The sequence below is a fragment of the Peromyscus eremicus genome, chromosome 7, assembly GCF_949786415.1.
Source record: "Peromyscus eremicus chromosome 7, PerEre_H2_v1, whole genome shotgun sequence".
Taxonomy (NCBI): Eukaryota; Metazoa; Chordata; class Mammalia; order Rodentia; family Cricetidae; genus Peromyscus; species Peromyscus eremicus.
In genome coordinates, this window is record NC_081422.1 from 101396421 (window position 1) to 101418102 (window position 21682).

The 21682-nt window shown below is 39.0% G+C and overlaps 1 protein-coding gene and 1 non-coding gene across 2 annotated transcripts in view; both read right to left on the reverse strand.

Annotated features, from left to right (window-relative positions):
* Positions 1–21682, reverse strand: part of Dock3 (dedicator of cytokinesis 3) — a 350576-nt gene that overhangs the window by 254145 nt on the left and 74749 nt on the right. Inside the window, exon 4 of the mRNA XM_059268544.1 lies at positions 13714–13769. Within this exon, the coding sequence (XP_059124527.1) occupies positions 13714–13769 (56 nt within the window). The remainder of the gene's footprint in view (positions 1–13713; positions 13770–21682) is intronic.
* LOC131915708 (U6 spliceosomal RNA) lies at positions 9286–9389 on the reverse strand. Its single transcript, XR_009380372.1, has one exon. It is a non-coding gene; the product is annotated as a U6 spliceosomal RNA (small nuclear RNA).

The window sequence follows — 21682 nt, forward strand, 5'->3', positions numbered from 1 at the left end:
TGGCTAGCAGGAGGAAGAAGAGCGAGATTTAAGTCCCTAGCAGTAGCTGCAATGGCAGCATGAGAAAAAGCCTAGGCTGCATTTGACCATACAAACGAGGCAGAAATGGGGACACAAGCCCCTAACCCCAGAACAGAAAGCAGTTAGCAGAGGGCTGAGCTGCGGCCAATGCCTTAGGAACTCTGCAACTTGGGGGGGGGGGGGGGGGTGGTAGACAAGCAGGGACAAAGGGGATCTATCGGGAGGAAATCTCTCTGAAGAGGCTCTGTTTCAAGCACTCTCATTGGTTTTTCACTGACCCAGTGAGGCGGGAGAGCGAGCCCCGAGGGGTTTTCACTTCTGGCACCAAGTGCCAGTCCATGTGTGTGGGTGGGTGGGCGGGCAGGCGTGACCCACTCTGGGGACAGTGCCAGGTGGAGAGTTTGACTAAGGAGATAACACCTGTCAAACGGTAACTCCGGTGTCCTAATACGAGCTCAGGGAAGAAAAAACCTCCCATGGCAAAAGAGCAAAAGCTTGATCTTGATTTCAGTACAAATACAGAGCCCTTTTAGACCAGGGTGAGTCCAGACAAGGCTTTCAAATGTTCCGCTTACTAGAGCAGCGAGATGCCCAGGGAAATATCATGTAAATGCATGTTCCAATTTCTTTTAAACTCTTAAGGAGTTAAAAACGGCTTGCTGCTGGTACAGGTACAGTCTAAAATGCTGCTTTTTCCCAAGTGCTGTTAGAAAGCTTAGCTTACCTCCCAGGTGTGGGAAACAGGTGAACAAAGCTTGCCTGTCAGGAGGCAATTAAAATGCTAATGTCACTTGTTAGACCACTTTGAGACACTTTAGAAAGCAAAGGACTGAACACTGAGAAGTTGCTTTGGGTGTGGAAAAAGCTTAAGGACGAATAGGGAACCTGGGTTGTGCTTGAGATGTAAGAGGGAAACATTAGGCTAAGAGAAATCTATCAAAGACAAGTCATCAAACGAAGCTTGATGGCTGCCTGAGCGTTTGGTGCAATGTGTGGAACAGAGGAATGTCAGCTGCAATGATGCTCCTCCAGAAAAGCTGGAGTGAGAGCGGTGGAATTAACATCCCTGATATTGAGATTCCATCCTGCAGTCTGGGGAAAGTAGGAGAATAAGGGGCTTCCAGACCGCTGAGGAATTTGGGACAAAGGTTTTGTCACCATTTAGTAATGAGACACGGAGCCACACTGCTTTTGTTTACTAGCAGCGAATTAATGTGTGGCCCCTTTAAAAAACAGTTTGAGTCTTACCAGCTAAACAGAAAAGTGGCTCAGTTACTATGGCAGCCATTCTCGCTCTGAGGCAAGGCTTCACCAGGAAAGCTAATTGAAAGTGCTGCTGTAACTGAGTGAAGTTTCAGCAACAGTTATTTGAATTGTGGCACTCAGGGGAGCTGCAATAAGTAAAGGGACAACCCCCTGGCTGGTGACTGTCTGCCACTGGACTCACTTCTGCTGGTTCCAGAATGGCTGAGAGGGCCCGGTGAGAAAGGTAGCTTTGGGGCAGTGGTGTGGTCCTGAGTGTTACAGCCCCCTAGCAATGACTCTCACTGAATTCTAGGGTCTAGGGAGCTGAATAAAAAGACTCTGAAGCCATTGATGAATTAGGCTCTGACTTCAGATTGTCAGGAAAACTTTCAGGATGATATCAAAGCTGAGTGTGAACTTTGAACTACAGGAATGAAGCAATTTTGAGTTCACCTACAATATTTTTTCTGGTTTTTTGAGACAGGGTTTCTCTGTGTCATTTTGGTGCCTGTCCTGGAGCTCTCTCTCTGTAGACCAGGCTGGCCTCAAACTCACAGAGATCTGCCTTGCTCTGCCTTTCGAGTGCTGGGATTAAAGGTGTACACCACCACGACCCAGCTCACCTACAGTTTTAACTGTGGTAACTCATGATTTGCATACTCTGTCTTGTTGGAAGAAAATGTAAATAGTTCTATAAAGAGATCTTTTCTAGATGTTTGCTAAAGTTTGTAAAGTAGTCCTATAGAGTTTGCTTTTTAAAAAGTGTAAATATGTATGGTGATATTCATGCTAGTTGTAAATATGTATAGTAATGTTCATACTAGAATTATGCTAATTTATTAATGGACCATGATTTGGTGAAGCTAAGGGAATCTTTAAGTTTGATGCAGTTTTTTTGATGCGTTTGCACTGAGAGTTTTGATTTAGAAAAGAGTTTGGCACAGCTAAGGCTGTTATAGACATCTTAGACCAATTCAAAAAGAACATACCATCTTTATTATCCTCTACTCCTTTTCTGGGGGATGTGGCAGCCCAGGGATTGCTGTGGATGTTCTAACTAATTGCAAGCTCTTAGTAGGGGCCTGAATCAGAGCCAAGTTAGTTTCTGTACCCTCTCTTGCCAGAGGCTGGTAGTCAAAGATGGGCAACTTTCTTCTTGCTAGCTTCCAACCTAAGTCAGAGTATGCTTGATAGAAAGTGTATCTCCATGACTGGTGAGGAAGATTAGTAAAGAAGAATGACTTAAGACAGGCACAGTCTATCTGAAGGGCCTGGAGGGTCCTTTATTATATAAAGAGGGGGGAGCTGTGGAATCTCACAGAGGTTTCCTAGTGAGAACTGTGCTTGCTTTACTCAGCAGGGCTGCATTAGGGGATGGCTTGACCATGTGCATGGTTACCAGGTGTTTGGAAGAGTCTGCACTTGGCTGTGCTAGAGGGAGGTCTTTTGCCCTGTTCCTTGGTATTCCTATAAAAAGCCCTTTTGAAGAGACAGAAGGGGCCGGTAGATATTGATCCAGGTCCTCCCGAAGCTATCCTGTGTTTCTGTCTGTTTTCTCCACACTATCTTTCTATGTAAATATTTCTTATTTCTCTCTCCTCAAGAGTACCCTGGGAAAAAGTGGGAGCTGGCCTCCCACAAGAAGGGGAAGTTTTGGTACCATTGTTTTTGTTTATGTCTTCATTGGTGTTGGACTTTTAATCAGTTGAAATGTATTTCTGTACCACAATGTAGGCGTAGATAAAAGTTTTGCTTAATTGTCTTATAACATTAAAAAAAAAACAGAAAAACGTTTTAAAAGCAAACTAAAAATATGACAACTTAACGTTTTCTATGGAAAAATTCCTATATAGCCTATTTAAATAACTTATTAAGCAAATGGAACAAGCTTTTCAGCACAGACATTACAAATTTTCAAAAAGCCACTTGCATACTGTATGACACTGACAGTCAGGGTCATGCTTCCACACAAATGAGCAGTGGTGTAGTGCAAATGTGTAGTAGAAACTCAGTGCATTTTCTTTAATTGGGAAGTTTTTGCCATAGGCTCGTAACCTGCTCTGATAAGACCCCAAATCTTAATCTTGCTGGGAAAAGCATTTGGAACATTTGGATAGCATTCCTGCATAGATTTTGTTATGGAAACAGAAATCAGTTTTTTTTTCCTTTTGTTTTCCACTAAGCTTTTCCCAGCAGGACCAATTCTTGGGGGATATCACTTATTTAAAGTCTGATAAGTTATGGGGCTGGAGAGATGACTTAGTGATTAAAAACACTGGCTGTTTTTCCAGAGGACTGAGTTTGATTCCAAACAGCTACATTATGGCTAACTCCAGTTACAGGGGATCCAATGCTGCCTTCTGGCTTCTGAAGGCACTGCACATCCACAATGCACAAACACATGCAGACAAAACACCCATACACATAAAATAAAATAAGCCTTTAAAGTGTCTAGTAAATTCATTAGTGAATTTATCTGATACTGAGCATCTATTTGTTGGTAGACTTTTAATTATTATTTCTTTAATTCCATTGCTTATTATTGGTCCATTTAGGTTCTTAGTTGTTTGTTTTGTGGTAGGCCATAGGTTTATAGACATCTGTCCATTTCTGTTAGATTTTCCAATGTAGTGGGATATAAGTTTACAATATAGTCCCTAACAATACTTTGGATTTTAGTGGTACATGTTGTAATATCTTCCATTTCATTTGTAATTTTATTCTTTTAGTTGTTTTGGCTAAGGGCTTATCAATTTTTTATCCTTTTAAAAACCAGTTATTTGTTTCATTAATCCTTTATATCATTATTTTAGTCCTGGTTTTATTAATTTCCCCCATGACCTTGACTTTTTTCTTTCTTGATTTTAAGTTTGCCTTATTTTTGATGTTTTCAATGTCTGTGTGTGTTTGAGTACCCATAGCTCTAAAATTCCCTATTAGAACCTGCTTAGACTGTATCCCATAGATTCTGGAATATTGTGTCTCCATTTTTGTTTGATTCTATACATTTAAAATTTTCATCTTGGATTTTTTTAAGACTCATCATTCATTTGTATAATTTTAATTACATGTAGGGATGTGTGTGTGGGTTTGTGCATGTGAGTATACTGCCCTCAGAGGGTAGAAGAGAGTGTCAAGTACCCTGGAGCTAGACTTACAGGCTCTTGTGATATGTACAATGTTGGATGTTGGGAACTAAGTTCATGTCCTTGAAGAGCAGGAAGTGCTTTTTAACAGCTCCCAGAGTAATTATTTTTAATATTTATTTATTTTGTTTTTTTTTTTCATTTTTCTTAGTAAGAACTTTTCTACTCACTCCACATGTCATCCACAGATTCCCCCTCCCCCCTCCTTCCACCCCCAGCCCTCTTTCCCAAGCCACCTCTCATCCCCACATCCCCCAAATTGAGGTCTTTCATGGGTAGTCAGCAGAGCCCAGCACACTGAGCCTAGACAGGTCCAAGCTCCTTCCCACTGCACCAAGGCTGTGCAAGGCATCACACCACATGCACCAGATTCCCAGAAGCCTGCCCATGCACCAGGGACAGATCCTGATCCCCCTGCCTGGGTGCCCCCCAAACAGTTAGAGCCAAACAACTGTCTTCCGTATCAGAGGGCCTAGTCCAGTCCCATGGGGGCTCCACAGCCACCAGACCACAGTTCATGGGCTTCTACTAGTGTGGCCGGCCATCTCTGTACATCCTCCCATCATGATCTCAATATATTTTTCCCCCTTAACTCCCAGATTTACCCTTACCTCCCCTAACCCCTAATTTTGTGTATTCTTTTAAAAAATTCAATAGCTCATTGACTTCAATTGTATTGTTCATATTGTTCTGAGTGTGGGGCCATCCACTCGAGTGTGGTCAACCTACCATGAGCCACACCCTTAAAGAAAACTGATTCTCCCTCCTCAGAAGCCATCAATTTTTATATCTCTATCTCTTAACTATAGGTAGAAGATGTTAAAGGCAGATTTATAAAATATGGAAAGCAGGCAGATTCTATGGCAATTATATGTATCAAAATTTGAATTTGACTGCCCCAATTAATACATCTACAACTCAATTCCCATACCTAAGGCTCAGAGAACATCATAAATGAAGGGATAGAATAAGAACCAGATGAACAGGAAGTCTGATATGAGACTGTGTCTCCTGGAAATGACAGGGAAGCTATACTCATGATACCTCAACAATATGCCTACCTAAAAAGACCCAAACAATGACAACACTAACAGACATGATAACATGGAAGGGAAAAAATATTAAAGAGGTACCACCCTTTGACAAAGAACTACAGGCAACTAACAACTGCTGGAAAAGGAAGAATTAAGTCTTCCCCAGGGACGGGCCTCCTAACTGGTTATCCAGGACCAAGTGGTCAGTCCTGAAATCATATGCATACAAGCAACACTAAATGGATTTATTTACCAAGTTATATTTATATATTTATGTGTTTGATATATGTATGTGTGAGAATGATAAAGAAAAAGAGGCCACAAATTTGAGAGGGATTAAGGGGCTGGACATGGGAGTGGTTAGAGGGAGGAAAGGAAAGGGGAGAATTGCTGTAATTATCTTTTAACTAAAATTTTAAAAATTATTAAGAACTGAAAAAGGTATGGTCATTACATTCTACTCTACTTACTCTTTTCTTGTTCTCAGTCAAGCCTCCTTCACTCTTCTGTTTTGATCAAAATCACTCTCTTCAAAATCTGCAACAATTTCCTGTTGCCAAATATGCTAGTCATACTTCCAGGTTTCATTCTATTCAACATCAACATTAACACATATATTTAACTGGTTCTTCTCCAAAATGTTTTCTGTTTTTCACTTCTAAAAATGTTACTTGTCTCCATATACCTCACTGGCTACAACTTTCCATATCTTATTAAAAATTCTCCTCTTCCACCTAAATTGAAATGCTACAGTTCCCTAGAATCTGTCTTCACTTCAGTTTATTTCTAGCTACATTAACTCCTTGTTTTCAATCAGCCCCTTAGCTTTAAAATCAATAGAAAATTAGTGACATCCAACACTTTACACAACTTTACATTCAGACAGACAACTGCCTAATTTACAACTCCACTTAAATCTGTACCCTTCAAATACAATATAATCAAGATTGCAGTATTTTATGTCTTCTTGAAAACATATCCCTTCTAAACTACACATCTCCCTGAATGATGACTACATCCTTAGTTGAAAAAGTCACATCTTCTTTTATCTATAATATATATGTGCTATTGGAAAATTAGCCTGAAGTAGTGGAGGCAAACGCCTTTAATCCTAGCACTCTGGAGGCAGAGGCAGGTGTATCTCTATGAGTTCGAGACCAGTCTAGTCTACAAAGTGAGTTCTAGGACAGCTAGGGCTGTTAGAGAGAGAGAGAGAGAGAGAGAGAGAAAATTCTATCAGTTCAAACGCCAAAATTGATACAGCACCTTACCACTTTCTACCACCCTAATGAACATCTGCATCTAAGCTAGCATAGTGTCCTACAAGAACTATTATTATAATCTTCCTTTATATTTTTCTCTGATATTTTCTAGTGGTGGGGACTGAATACAGGGCTTTTGCATGCCAGGTAACCACTTTACTACAAAGTTATATTTAGCCTAGACCACTTCTAAATTTCTGTAAATATTTTCTTTGTGGTTTCCACGATGCTTATATAATGCACCTTATAATCACCTATTCTAAGCTAATATTGTGTGTGTGTGTGTGTGTGTGTGAAAGAGAAGGGGCATATACATGTAGGGGGGTATGTACCCATGTGAAGGACAGAGGAAGAGCTCATGTATCCTACTCTATCATGCTCTACCTTATTCTCTTGAGGCAGGGTTTCTATAAGCCAACATGCTCCAAATATCCTCCTGTCTATCCCAGGCAACATAGGGGTTACAGGTACACATGACCATGCCTGGCTTTTTATATAGGTGCCAGGGATTTGAAATCAGATTCTCATGCTACCTGATGAGCCATTTCCTCAGCCTGTAAGTTTATAGTTTGATTTGCATACAAAAATTCTACAATTCTTTCCCCAAATTTTTGTTACTGACATCACCACTAACATCAACATGTATTCACTGATAAATTTTGCAACTATAATTACTCTTAATAATTATCTTTTAATTTTATATTAAAATTACAAGTGATTTATATACTACCTTAATAATATTCATGTCTTCATGTTTCTATCTTTGCCTTCACCCATAAATTCTATACTTTAATTTTCTTTTATGCCATATAGCAAGCACCCTTTTTGCTCCAACTTAAAGAACTCTTTCCTTGTATTTCTTGCTAGGCAAGTCTACTTGTAATAAATTACCTCTGCTACTATTTGTATAAGAAAATCTTTCTCTCTTATCTTTAAAGGATCATTTTACTAAGCACAATATTTTTGCTAAATGGTTTGTTCCGATGGTATGCAGAATTCATCATTCTCTTCCTTTCTGAAAAGCCTCTACTGAAAAATCTGCCATATCTTATAAAGCTTCCTTATACACAAGTTTCTTTTTCTTTTCTTGCTTTCAAAATATCTGTCTTTGACTCATGACAGTCAGGTTATAACATGCATTGATCTAGATATTAATTTATCTAAATAGTGTGCTTTGGGCTTTAATAATTGATGTTCATTTTCCTCCTTAGATTTGAACAGTCTTCAGTCATTATTTCTTTCAAATTTTTGTCCATTTCTCTCTCATTTCTCCTTCTGGTAATTCCATATTGCATATAATGTTCCCATAAACTTCACAGGCTTTTTTCACTTATTCTCTTTGTCCCATGCACAGATCATTTTGGGTATCTACCAATTATTTCACCAAGTATTTCTCTTATTATATCAAGAATATTATTCTATTGACTATTTCAATTCAAGTGTGATATTCTTCAGCTCCAGAACTATGTTAGGTTCTCATTTACTTTTCCCTTGTGGTTTCTCTTTATTTGTTGATTATGCTGTTCAGACATTATTTCTCTAATTACCTTATCTGTATCTATTTTCTTGTATTTCACTTTTTAAAAGATATTTTAAATTCTTTGTCAGGTAATTCATATAATTTCATTTTTTAGCATCAGGTACAAGACATCATATCACTTGACTCTTCATATTTCTTGTAAATTTGACGTTTTCTATCAGCAAAATGAAAAATAAAAACAGCTGTCTCCTTTGGTCCTCATGGACTGGCTTTAACAGGGAAAGGCTTTTACCAATCAATCCATCTGAGAATCTGGGAACCTCTCAAATCTTTTCTATGGATATGTATTACTCCTCCATTCTTGCTGAGAGTCTCAAGATTATGAGTCTCCTTATAATTTGTTCATACTCATAAACAGCCACAGTAAATCACTCATCTCTTTTCCCCAGGGTAGTATATTGAAAAGACCAAGGCACTCTGCTCTTCTCTCTCCCTCTGAGGAAAAAAAACCCTCTGATTGTATGCCCTTTCTCAATCTTGCAGAACTATCTGTCCACAGGGAGCTAGCTGCACATCACTTTCTTCTAAAACAGTGTACTGAAGGGCTGCGACACTAGATGCCTGTTACACTCTTCTTTACCCCATCTGGGAAGAAGTCTTGATTTTGCACTATTCGCAGTCTTACAGAGCTGTGAAAGCTTCAGTTTGTGGCCACTCCTTTTTAGTTGCCTCTGAAAGTTTATGCAGGTAACTTCAGTAGTTGCAGTAAAGCGGGTTAAGCTATGTCACTTGGGCAGTGCCCAGAAATGTTAAAGATGTTAAGTATATTCTGCTCATTTTATATTGCTTTAGTGGTATAGATCAACTGATGTAAATTCTGTCTTAGCTATTATGAAGAAAGGGATGATTCGGGGAAATGACATTCTTCTTAAAGGTTTCAAAAGTGGCTGTTTCCTGTTTTGTACTCTGTAGAGTCCTGCATCATCTTTATTGGATTCTATACCACTCATAAAAATATATTGCTGTATATGTGACTGTTAAATCAGTGTTTCTGCAAAGGATGAGGGATGGGGTTTCCTTTCTACCTTTTATCTCTTTTAAAATATTAACACTTCACGAATTTGTGTGTCATCCTTGCACAGTGGCTATGCTAATCTTTGTATTGTTCCAACTTTACTGTATGTGCTGCCAAAGTAAGCACTTATTCCACCATCTTGCTGATGCCAAAAAAACTATCATTGTCTTCCTGGGCCCTGTTCCACAACAGATGGCAAACTGAAACTTTCTGGAAAAAAAAAAAAAGCCAAAATAAACATGAATTCTTCCTGTGTACATCTGTTCCTTCATGGACCATCACCTTTAAAGATCCTTACCAAAAGAAAACAAAGCCAGCCAGGGCTAGAGAAATCCCCATCTCAAAAAACAAAATAAAAAAAATAAAAAAGCAAAAGAACCTTTAAAGATCCTGTCTATGTGAGTTGTTCTCCAGTGCCTGCAGGCAGGGTTTTTTTTTTTTTTCATACTTTATCTCGGTTTTATAACTTCCATTCTGTATAATAACCCTGCTGGACATCTAGATAAAACAGTTAATTCTAGGTAGCTTTCTATGATTTATACAAAGACCTTTGCATTATGCTCCCACAGAAAAAGAGTACATCCAACAAATATGACTATTCTGAGCAATTCTCTGCAAGCTATAGCCCTTCTGCTTTCCCTAAGCAAACAGAATTCAGGTGTGTATCTTTCTGCTACCAAATTGTCTCCCAAGCCTTCACAGTTGTTAAAAATGAGACACATGGTGCCTGAACTCAAGATGAGTCACTTATCATGGGGAAGCATTGTCTTGCTAGTATTTTCTGAGACACTCTATTTCTGTATCACTACATATTCTCTGTAAGTCCTTCCTTACCTCACGCCCATGGTGCTTCTGCACAGTTTCAGCTCTGTTATAGATCATAGCGCTAAAGATCAAGAATATCACTTTTATGTTTTGCTACAGGCCATTTCAACTTGGAAATATATTTTTTATAACTTCTAAGATCTATACTTTCCCCATTGTGAGTCTAGATACACCCTTTTCCTCATACAACTTCTACATAGTGTTAATACTTTGATAGTCCTTACTTAAAAATTTGAAGTGGCAGCCGGGCGGTGGTGGCGCACGCCTTTAATCCCAGCACTCGGGAGGTAGAGCCAGGCGGATCTCTGTGAGTTCGAGGCCAGCCTGGGCTACCAAGTGAGTTCCAGGAAAAGGCGCAAAGCTACACAGAGAAACCCTGTCTCGAAAAACCAAAAAAAAAAAAAAAAAAAAAAAAAAAAATTGAAGTGGCAGGTTATGTCTTGCAAAGATTCTGTAATGTAGGATTTTCAAGTTTACACACATACATGCTAGGATATGTTCATTTCATAAAAAGGAAAGAGGGACAAATAAGAAATATGTCAGGGACTCTGGATGTGGCTCAATGGTAGAGTATTTATCACACACAGAGCTCTGGGTTTACTTCCCAACACACAAAGAAAAAGGGGGGATAAAGAATTATTTTAATAATATATTTATGTCATAATATTGTAATTCTTATAATTTCCAAAAACAAACTTTACCTTGGAAGTTAGACTAGTGATTTACTAATAAATTACCACTTCCAAACGTAACTTTCTGAGCATAATCTGAAGGCTGAGCGCATGAACTTTGTTACACAACCCCCTTTGTCAAAGCTGCAGACATTAGAAAGATATCAAAGAAAAAATGTGTTTCTTACTATTCCTATAAACAATTCTCTACTGATGAAAATTGGCTTTAGCATCCAGTTGTCTTTGGCACTGATAGAGTACCCTTATTGCCACATTACTCATAAACACCACCAGCAGCCCTGTTATCTCCCGTTCTCATTGAGCTCCAATGTCTTATGACCCATTTCCTGCAGTTCCTAGGATCTGGTATCCCATCTTATTACACTTTGTATTCCAGCCACTTGAGTTGACTGGAATCTGTTGTTATTATTATTTGGTTGGTATCATTATTTCCTCTTTTGTTTTTCACCCTTTAAACATGAGCACAAATAATTTCCTACATTAAATTCCACGTCACACTTTTACTAATGTAGTTTGTATCTTCATGACTGAACTTTAAATGACTACGGACTCTGATACTTACTCACTCTCCAGTCAAAAGCTTTCTTAGTTGAAAAGTAAACACTACTTAAATTTCACATTTTAAAATGAATTTTTAAAACTTAGATAACTTTATAAAATATGACATGACAACAACAATTACCTTAAAAAGAACTCTCAACATGTAAAACAATCAGTGTTAGCATTTGGTATATTTATTTCTCATTTCTTTTCTGTGAAAATAATTTTTTTCTTTTGTTGTTGTATAAATGTCTTTTTAAAGATTTTATTTAAAATTTTTTTGTTTTATTGAAAATAGATTTTTTTCTCACATAATATATCCTGATTACAGTTTTCCCAATTTCTCCCCACCTCCCTCCTATCCAGATTCATACCCTTTCATTAAAAAATGAACAGGCACAGGGATCACCCAATGACAGAGAAATGGATGAGATCTACATGAGCAAACTAGACGTGAGGGGGGGGTAATGAAGGGCAAGGGTCGAGGGAAAGAGAGCTTAGGGGAGCAAGAGAGACCAGCTGGATCAAGAATAGAGAGGGAGAACAAGGAAAAAGAGACCATGATAAATGAAGACCACATGAGAATAGGAAGAAGCAAAGTGCTAGAAAGGTCCCCAGAAATCCACAAAGATACCTCCACAACAGACTACTGGCAAGGGTCGAGAGAAAGCCCAAACTGACCTACTCTGGTGATAGGATGGCCAAACACCCTGTCATGCTAGAAACCTCATCCAATGACTGATGGAAGCAGATGCAGAGATCCATGGCCAGGCCCCAGGTGGAGCTCCAGGAATCCAATCAGCAAGAAAGAGGAGGAATTGTATGAGCGAGAATTGTTGAGACCAAGATTGGAAAAAGCACAGGGACAAATAGCCAAACTAGTGGAAACACATGAACCTATGAACCGATAGCTGAGGAGTCTCCAACTGGATCAGGCCCTCTGGATAAGTGAGACAGTTGATTAGTCTGAACTGTTTGGCAGGCACCCAGGCAGTGGGACCGGGTGCTGTGGGATGGTCTGTATGTCAAGTGTGTTGCTGATTGGTCAATACATAAATCACTGATTGGCCAGTGGCCAGGCAGGAAGTATAGGCGGGACAAGGAGGAGAATAAAGCTGGGAAGTGGAAGGCTGAGTCAGAGAGACACTGTCAGCCGCCGCGATGACAAACAGCATGTGAAGATGCTGGTAAGCCACGAGCCATGTGGCAAGGTATAGATTTATAGAAATGGATTAATTTAAGCTATAAGAACAGTTAACAAGAAGCCTGCCATGGCCATACAGTTTGTAACCAATATAAGTCTCTGTGTTTACTTGGTTGGGTCTGAGCGGCTGTGGGACTGGCAAGTGATAGAGATTTGTCCTGACTGTGGGCCAGGCAGGAAAACTCTAGCTACAACCGGGACCTGTCCTTAGTGCATGAGCTGGCTGTTTGGAACCTGGAGCCTATGCAGGGACACTTTGCTCAGCCTGGGAGGAGGGGACTGGACCTGCCTAGACTGAATCTACCAGGTTGAGCTGAATCCCCAGGGGAGTCCTTGCCCTGGAGGAGATGGGAATGGGGGGGGGGTGGACTGGGAGAAGGGTGGGGGGTAGGAGGAGGGAGGACAGGGGAATCCGTGGCTGATATGTAAAATTAAATCAAATTATAAAATTAATAAATAAATAAATAAATAAATAAACGAACAGGCTTTTAATGGATAATAATGAAATAAAATATAGTAAGATAAAACAAAACACATCGGAACTGGACAAAACAAACAGAAGAAAAAGAGTCCAAGAAACGGCACAACAATCAGTGACCCACTCATTCATACATTCAGGAATTCCATAAAAACACTAAACTGTGGAGGCAGAAACAGGCAGGTCTCTGTAAGTTGAGACCACTCTGGTTTACATAGCAAGTGCCAGGCCAGTGAAGGCTAATATGAGACCCTGTCTCAAAAACAAACAAACAAAACAAAAACAAAAACTAATTTTTGTTTTTCAAATGTGTGTATAATATATTCATTTTACATAATAAGTTTTCTATCCATAAGGTATACCTTTAAATTTTTTGAATCTCTACTTAAAAAGATTTTTAAAGTTTCCTTCACTTTGACATGTAACAGTGAAATGACAAATTTATCTCTAATACCTAGTCTATAAATGATAATTCTCAAAGTCGTACCTAATATACTTATAAAAGACACTATATATGTTACTGCTTTGACAAAATTTACAGCTAAGGGTATTTATCCAAAATACAATTTAAAAAATTAGAGCTTGGGATTCTATATAACAATAAATGCATATTTTTAAAAATCCTGTCAATATTTTATATAAACTATGAACCAAGTCAGACTTCCTCTGCAACCTCTAATAATTATAAATTAACTTAAGCTAATTACTTACCCTCTATTACTGACAATTGCCTTTTTCAAATGAATATAATTCGCAGGAAAGATTCCCTGTAAAACAAACAAAAAGTCCAGTTAACAAAATACAAATTGTGATTAATATCTCATATATATATATATATTCAAAGAGAATGGAAATGTAGTAAATATTCTATTAAAACAACCACTTTGCACATCAAGAATACAGAGTTGAAAAAAAAAAAAGAATACAGAGTTGAAGGAAGAGCATTAGGTTGGGATTTTATGACCATGTATAACTAGATTGTATCCTCAGGAGAAAACTACAGCCTTAAATACTTTATAAATAAAATGTTAAATAACTACAAAGTAGAAATAATCTATGAAATGACTCACAAGCTATAGTACTGTATACAGGTCATTTGTGTTCAAAACCCACATCATCATCTTATCAATAACTTAGTTATCCAGCTTTGAGTTACAGAAACCATTTTAAGATTCTCACTAATATTTAGATTCATTTAAGAATGTACCAGTTTGGCATGGTATGTACTCACTCATAAGTGAATATTAGACACAAAGCAAAGGATAAACCAGGCTGCAATCCACAACCCCAGAGAAGCTAGGTAAAGAGGAGGACACTAAGAGGGACACACATGGATCGCCCCAGGAAGATGAAAGGGTTAAGATCTCCTGGGTAAACTGGGAGGAGGGAATAGAAGGGAGGGGAGGGGAGGGAAGGTGGGAACATGGGGGAGAGATAGGGAGTAAGAACAATAAAAGAGATATCTTGACAGAGTGTACCATTAAGGGGATGAGGAAAAATTTGCAGCTAGGGAAAACCCCAGGAATTCACAAGATTGTCCCTAGCTAAGACTCATAGCAATGGTGGAGAGGGTGCTTGAACTAGCTTCCCCTGCACTCAGATTGGTGTCCATCCTAATTGTCATCATAGAACCTACATCCAGTGACTGATGGAAGCAGATGCAAAGACCCACAGCCAAGCACTTGGCCAAGATACTGGAGTTCAGCTGAAGAAAAAGAGGAAAAATTGTAAGAGCAAAGGGGGTCAGAATCATGATGGGAAAAACCACAGAAATAGCTGACCCAAGCTAGTGGGAGCTCATGGACTCTGGACTGACAGCTGGGGAGCCTGCATGGGAACGCACTAGGCCCTCTGAATGTGGGTGAAAGTTCTCTGGCTTGATGTGTTTGTGGGTCCCCTAGCAATGGGACCAGGACTTATTATGGGTACACGAACTGACGTTTTAGAACCCATTCCCTATAGTGCAATGCCTTACTCAGCCTTGATGCAGTGGGGAGGGCCTAGGTTCGGCCCCAACTTGGTATGACAGCCTGTGTTGACTATCCAAGGGAGGCCTTGGAGTGGTTGGGGGGGGGGGGTAGGTGGGGAGGAGTGGGAGAAGAAGAAGGAGGGAGCACAGGGGTTGATATGTAAAAGGAAAGAAAATTCTTTATTAAACACTTTGCACAGCCTTGGTGCAGGGAGGAGAGGCTTGGACCTGCCTCAACTGAATGTACCAGGCTCTGCTGAGTCCCCATGGGAGACCTTGCCTTGGAGGAGGTGGGAATGGGGAGGTGGGTTGGGGGAGAAAGCTGGGGAGTGGGAGGAGGAAGGACAGGGGAATCTTTAGTTGATATGTAAAATGAACAGAAAATCTCTTAATAAAAAACAAGAGACTCTGTGAGTTCGAGGCCAGCCTGGGCTACCAAGTGAGTCCCAGGAAAGGTGCAAAGCTACACAGAGAAACCCTGTCTCGAAAAACCAAAAAAAAAAAAAAAAAAAAAAAAAAAAAAAAAAAAAAAAAACAGGAGAAAAAAATTTGGGTGGGTAGGGAACTTAAGGGAGAGAAAGAATATAAACAAAATACATTTAAATTTAAAATTTGTTTTAAATAATAAAAATAAAAATAAAATTTTAAAAAGAAAAAAATTGTAAAAAAAAGAATGCACAAGTTTGGAAGATTTTACAAATAGTTCTGCTTGTACTCTTTTAAAACTATTTTCATTTAGTAAAAAATAATTAATTTTGTGTGTGTGTGTGTGTGTGTGTGTGTGTGTGTGCAACATTTATGGAGTTCAGAGGACAATTTGTGGGAGTCCCTTGTCTCCTGCTATGTGGTTGCTGAGGCTTGAACTCAGGTGGTCAGGTTTGGTGACAGGTATCCTTACCAACACAGAAATACATTCTTTTAAAAAAGCCATTTCAGTTTTCCAACCATTTCAATTTCTCCTAACAAAATTCCTTCAAATAAAACATGAATAACCTAGATACTATTATCCTTTAACCTAGAGCATAATAAATTATAACACCAACCAATAATACATAAGGCTATCAGCAACTTAGCTATAGTAATTCATTTCATGTAATGGCTCATAACAAAAGATAACCTGTACATTGACAAGGAATATTAAATATGAGAGAATATGAAGACTTAGACTACACAACTGCATGCAGAAACAACTAAATGAAGCTCTCATATATGATAAAATACCCTCCAAGAAAATCTAGATAGAAGAAGTAAAGAAGGAAACTACATATTAATAAAGGGAACAATTCATCAGAATGTTATAATGATTGTAAAAAAAAATTTCCAATAAATGTTAAGGGTTTCCCAGTAGCATAAAACGAACACTAAAGCACATTAAATGTCAGATAAATCTTGATATAATAATAGTGGGAGGCTTCACTGTCTCACTAAGAGCCTTAGGTAGGTCCTTGCATCTCAAACCAGTAAAGAGACGTCAGCTTTAAATAATCATACAATAGACTCATTGGATTCAGCACATCTAACATAAAAAATATACATTCTTCTAAGAGGCCTAGGGAACCTTCTCTGATATTTATTTTTATCTAGATACCAAAACTAGATACTATAGCCCAGTTTCCCTAACGAACATAGATTTAAAAATTCTCAACAAAGTATTCAAACAGTAAATTTAAGAGCATATTAATATCTTACATTATGGCTTCGTCTCTGTGATGCAAGACTGGGTCAACATATGCAAAGTAATAAATGTAATACATTATACAAAAAGATGTAAGGACAGAAATAACACAATCACCTCAACAGATACAGAAAAGCCTTTTGACAAAAATCCAATATTATTTCATAATAAAATCCTCAAAACTTAGGATTAGAAGAAACATAACTCAAAATATTAATGGCTGCATGTTTCCCCTGAGGCACTTGCTCATAGAATCCCTCTTCTTTCTCTGACTGGACTCTTGGAGCTCTGTCTGGTGATTGGCTGTGGATCTCTGAATCTGCTTCCATCAGTCAGCAGAGAAAAGCTCTGTGATGACAGGGTATTCAGCGGTCTGATCTCTGGGGCAATACATGGGACTGGACTAGGCTCTCTGCATGGCTAGACAGTTTGTGTAGCTTGATCTACTTGGGGGACCCCTGGCGGTAGGATCAGAATTCATCTCTGGTGCATGAGAAGGCTTTTTGGAGCCCACTACCTATGATGGGACACCTTGTGCAGTCTTGAGGCAGGGGGAAGGGCTTGAACTTGCCTCTACTGGATGTGCCTCCCCACTGGAAGGTGAGTTGGGAGGGGGAAGGTGGGCGGCGGGAGGCAGGAGGAGGGAAGAGGGAAGAGGGGGATCTTTGATTGGTGTGTAAAATGAATGAAAAAATTTCTTAATTAAAAAAAGGGGGAAACATAGACTAATAGAAAAAATAATAATGGCTACATATGACAAGTCTATAAGCTAACATTATACTAAATGGAGAAACTGAGAGCATTTTCTCCAAAATATGAAATGACAAAAAGGGGCCCACTCTTAATATAGTGCTCAGAACTTTAGCTAGACCCATAAGAGAGAAAAAAAGGGATACAAATAGGACAGGAAGATAGTAAATCATTCTCTTTGCAGATGACATGATCTTATACTTAAAGGATGCTATGGATGTCACCAGAAAACTCTTAGGTCTGATACTTTCAGCATGCAGCAGAATACTAAAAGCAACATAAAAAAATCAGTAGCTTTTCTGTATATCAATAATAAAGTGGTGAAGAAATAAATTAGGAAAAATAATTCATTTTCAATAGCTTTAAAAAAAATAGGGGGCTGGAGAAAAGACTCCTTAGTTAAGAGTGCTCTTGCAGAGGAATGGAGTCTGGTTCTCTTCATGTCAAGGGGCTCATAACCTCCTATAACTCGAGCTCCAGGAAATCTAATGCCCTCTTCTAGGTTCTATGAGCACTAGCACCCATGTATGCATACACACATAGGCACACAAATAAACATAAATAACAAGATAAATCTTTTTTTAAAGCTAGGAATACAAACCTTATTGGGAAGATTTAAAAAGAAAAACCTCTACAATGAAAACTCTAAAACATTTAATAGTGATACTGATACAGTCACTAGAAAATAAAAACATTTCATGCTTAGAGACTAACTCAACTTAATATTGTGAATAAAACTACTAGAAGAATTTTAAAGATTCAATGCAAATCCCATCAAAATATAAGTGAAATTCCTCATTGAACTGTAAAGAAGCCTCAACTCATAGAGAACTACAATGACCTCAGAAAGACACAACATTCCTTTAAAAAAAAGGGGGGGGGAATTACATGAAATCCAAAAGCTTCTTCACAGTAAGTAAAACAATCCAGACTGAAGGGACTGGCTACAGAACAGGAGAAAATCGTTGCCTGCTATATCTCAGATAAGGAACTAATTTAATACCTAGATATGTATTTTAAAAAACTACAAAAATCAATGCATTCAAGACTACTTCCTACTTTCTCTTCTAGCAGGTTCACTTCCTAAATATAACACCAGTAGTACAGACACTGAGAGAAACAATCAATCAATGGGACCTCTTGACACTGAGAAGCTTTTGTAGAGCAAAGGATACGGTCAACAAGGCAAAGAGACAGCCTAAAGAATGGGAAAAGGTCTTCACCAACCCCACATCTGACAGAGGACTGATATCCAGAATAAATAAAGAACTCAAGAAATTAGACATCAAAATGCCCAACAATCCAATTAAGAAATGGGCTATAGAACTAAACAGAGAAACTCAAATGGCTGAAAGACATTTAAGGAATCGCTCAACATCCCTAATTATCAGGAAAAGGCAAATCAAAACAACTCTGAGATACCACCTTATGCCTGTCAGAACGGTTAAAATCAAAAACACTGAAGACATCTTATGCTGGAGAAGATGTGGAGCAAGGGGAACTCCCCTCCACTGTTGGTGGGAATGCAAGCTTGTACAATCACTTTGGAAATCAGTATGGCGCTTTCTTAGAAAATTGGGAATCAATCTCCCCCAAGATCCAGCTATACTACTCTTGGGCATATACCCAAGGAATGCTCAATCATACCACAAAAGCTCTTGCTCAGCTATGTTTATATCAGCATTGTTTGTAATAGCCAGAACCTGGAAACAACCTAGATGCCCTTCAACTGAAGAATGGATAAATAAAATGTGGTACATATACACAATGGAATACTACTCAGCAGAGAAAAACAATGACATCATGAGGTTTGCAGGCAAATGGATGGATCTAGAAAAATCATCCTGAGTGAGGTAACCCAGACTCAGAAAGACAAACATGGTATGTACTCACTCATAGGAAGATACTAGATGTAAAACAAAGATGACTAGACTGCTACTCACAACTCCAGGGAGGCTACCTAGAAAACAGGACCCCAAGAAAGACACAGGGATCACCCAATGACAGAGAAATGGATGAGATCTACATGAACAACATGGACATGAGTGGGGGTAATGAAGGGCAAGGGTCGAGAGAAAGAGAGCTTAGGCGAGCGGGAGAGACCAGCTGGATCAAGAACAGAGAGGGAGAACAAGCAATAAAAGACCATGATAAATGAAGACCACATGAGAATAGGAAGAAGCAAAGTGCTAGAGAGGCCCACAGGAATCCACAAAGATACCCCCACAACAGACTACTGGAAATGGTTGAGAGAAAGCCCGAATGACCTACTCTGGTGATAGGATGGCCAAACACCCTAATTGTCGTGCTAGAAACCCCATCCAATGACTGGGGGAACCGGGTGCAAAGAACCATGGCCAGGCCCCAGGTGGAGCTCCAGGAGTCCAATTGGCGAGAAAGAGGAGGGTTTATATGAGTGAGAATTGTTGAGACCAAGATTGGAAAAAGCACAGGGACAAATAGCCAAACGAATGGAAACACATGAACTATGAACCAATAGCTGAGGAGCCCCCACCTGGATCAGGCCCTCTGGATAAGTGAGATAGTTGATTAGCTTGATCTGTTTGGGAGGCATCCAGGCAGTGGGACCGGGTCCTGTACTCAGTGCATGAGTTGGCTGTTTGAAACCTGGGGCTTATACAGGGACACTTGGCTCAGCCTGGGAGGAGGGGACTGGACCTGCCTGGACTGAATCTACCAGGTTGAACTCAATCCTCAGGGGAGTCTTTGCCCTCGAGGAGATGGGAATGGGGGTAGGCTGGGGGGAAAGCAGGGGGTGGGTGGGAGGGGGGAGAACAAGGGAATCAGTGGCTGATATGTAAAATTAAATTATAAAATAAAATAAAAAATAAAAACACTACAAAAATCAAACAGCAAAAACTAAGTCTTCTGATCAATAAATGGACTAATAAACCAAAAAGACAGTTACCAAAGAAGAAAAACATGTGGCCAATGAATATTTGAAAAGTGTTTAACAGCTTTATGCATTAAAGAAATACAAATTGTAACTCCTAAAGACTGCATTTTACCCTGCCCAAAATAACTATCATCAAGAAAACAAGAGTCATTGTTTATTTTTTCTCAATTTCAGTTGATATTGTTTGTATTGAAGTCTTTATTGACATTATCATAATAATATAGCGATACATTTTCCATTTACATAAAAATTTTCCATTTTATTCTTTTAAAAAAATCCAGCACAATATAAAAAAAAAAAAGGAAGAAAACAAGAGTCAAAAAATGATGTTGAGGACAAAGGAAAATAGGAACCCATATTTACTGCTGTCAAGAATGTAAACTTGTGCAAGCACTATGAAAATCAGTATGTAAATCTCTCCAAAAACTAAAAATGGAACTAACATATGGTCAAACTATACTTCTCCTAGGAATATGCACAAAGGATTATTAAGTCCTACTACAGATATACTTACACACCTATGTTTACTGATGCACTACTCACATTAACAAGAGAACCAACCTACATGTCTCTTAGTTAGGGTTTCTATTGCTGTGAAAAGACACCATGACCACGGCAACTCTTTTAAAGAAAAACATTTAATTGGGTGTCTTACAGTTCAGAGGTTCAGTCCATTATCATCATGGTGGGATATGGTGGTGTGCAGGCAGACAAGGTGCTGGAGACAGAGCTGTGAATTCTATATCTTTGATTCACAGGCAACAGGAAGTGAACTGAGACATTGGGTGTGGCTTGAGCACATGAGAATTCAAAGCCCATCCCCCACAGTGACACACTTCCTCCAACAAGGACACACCTACTCAAACAAAGCCACACCTCCCAATAATGCCACTCTCTATGAGCATATGGTGGCCAATTACATTCAAACTACCACAATCTACTCCCTGGCCCCCATAAGGCTGTTGGAATAACACAATGCAATATTCATTTAGCCCAACTTCAAAAGTCCCCATAGGCTATCACAGTCTCAAAAATGTTTTAAAGTCCAAAGTTCAGTCTCTTCTGAGATTCATGCAATCTCTTAAATGTCATCTTCAATAAGTCATACTAAAAAAAAAAAACAAACAAAAAAAAAACAGATCACATACTTCCAACATATAATAGCACAAGATATTCATTAACATCCCAAAATGTAGGGAAGGGAGCATGGTGAGGAAATACTGGACCAAAGTAAGACCAAAAATCATCTGAGCAAACTCCAAACTCTGCATCTCCATGTCTGATGTCAAGATGCTCTTCAGATCTCCAACTCCATTCACCTTTGTTGACTGCAACACACTTCTTTCTCTTGAGCTGGTCCCACTCTGTT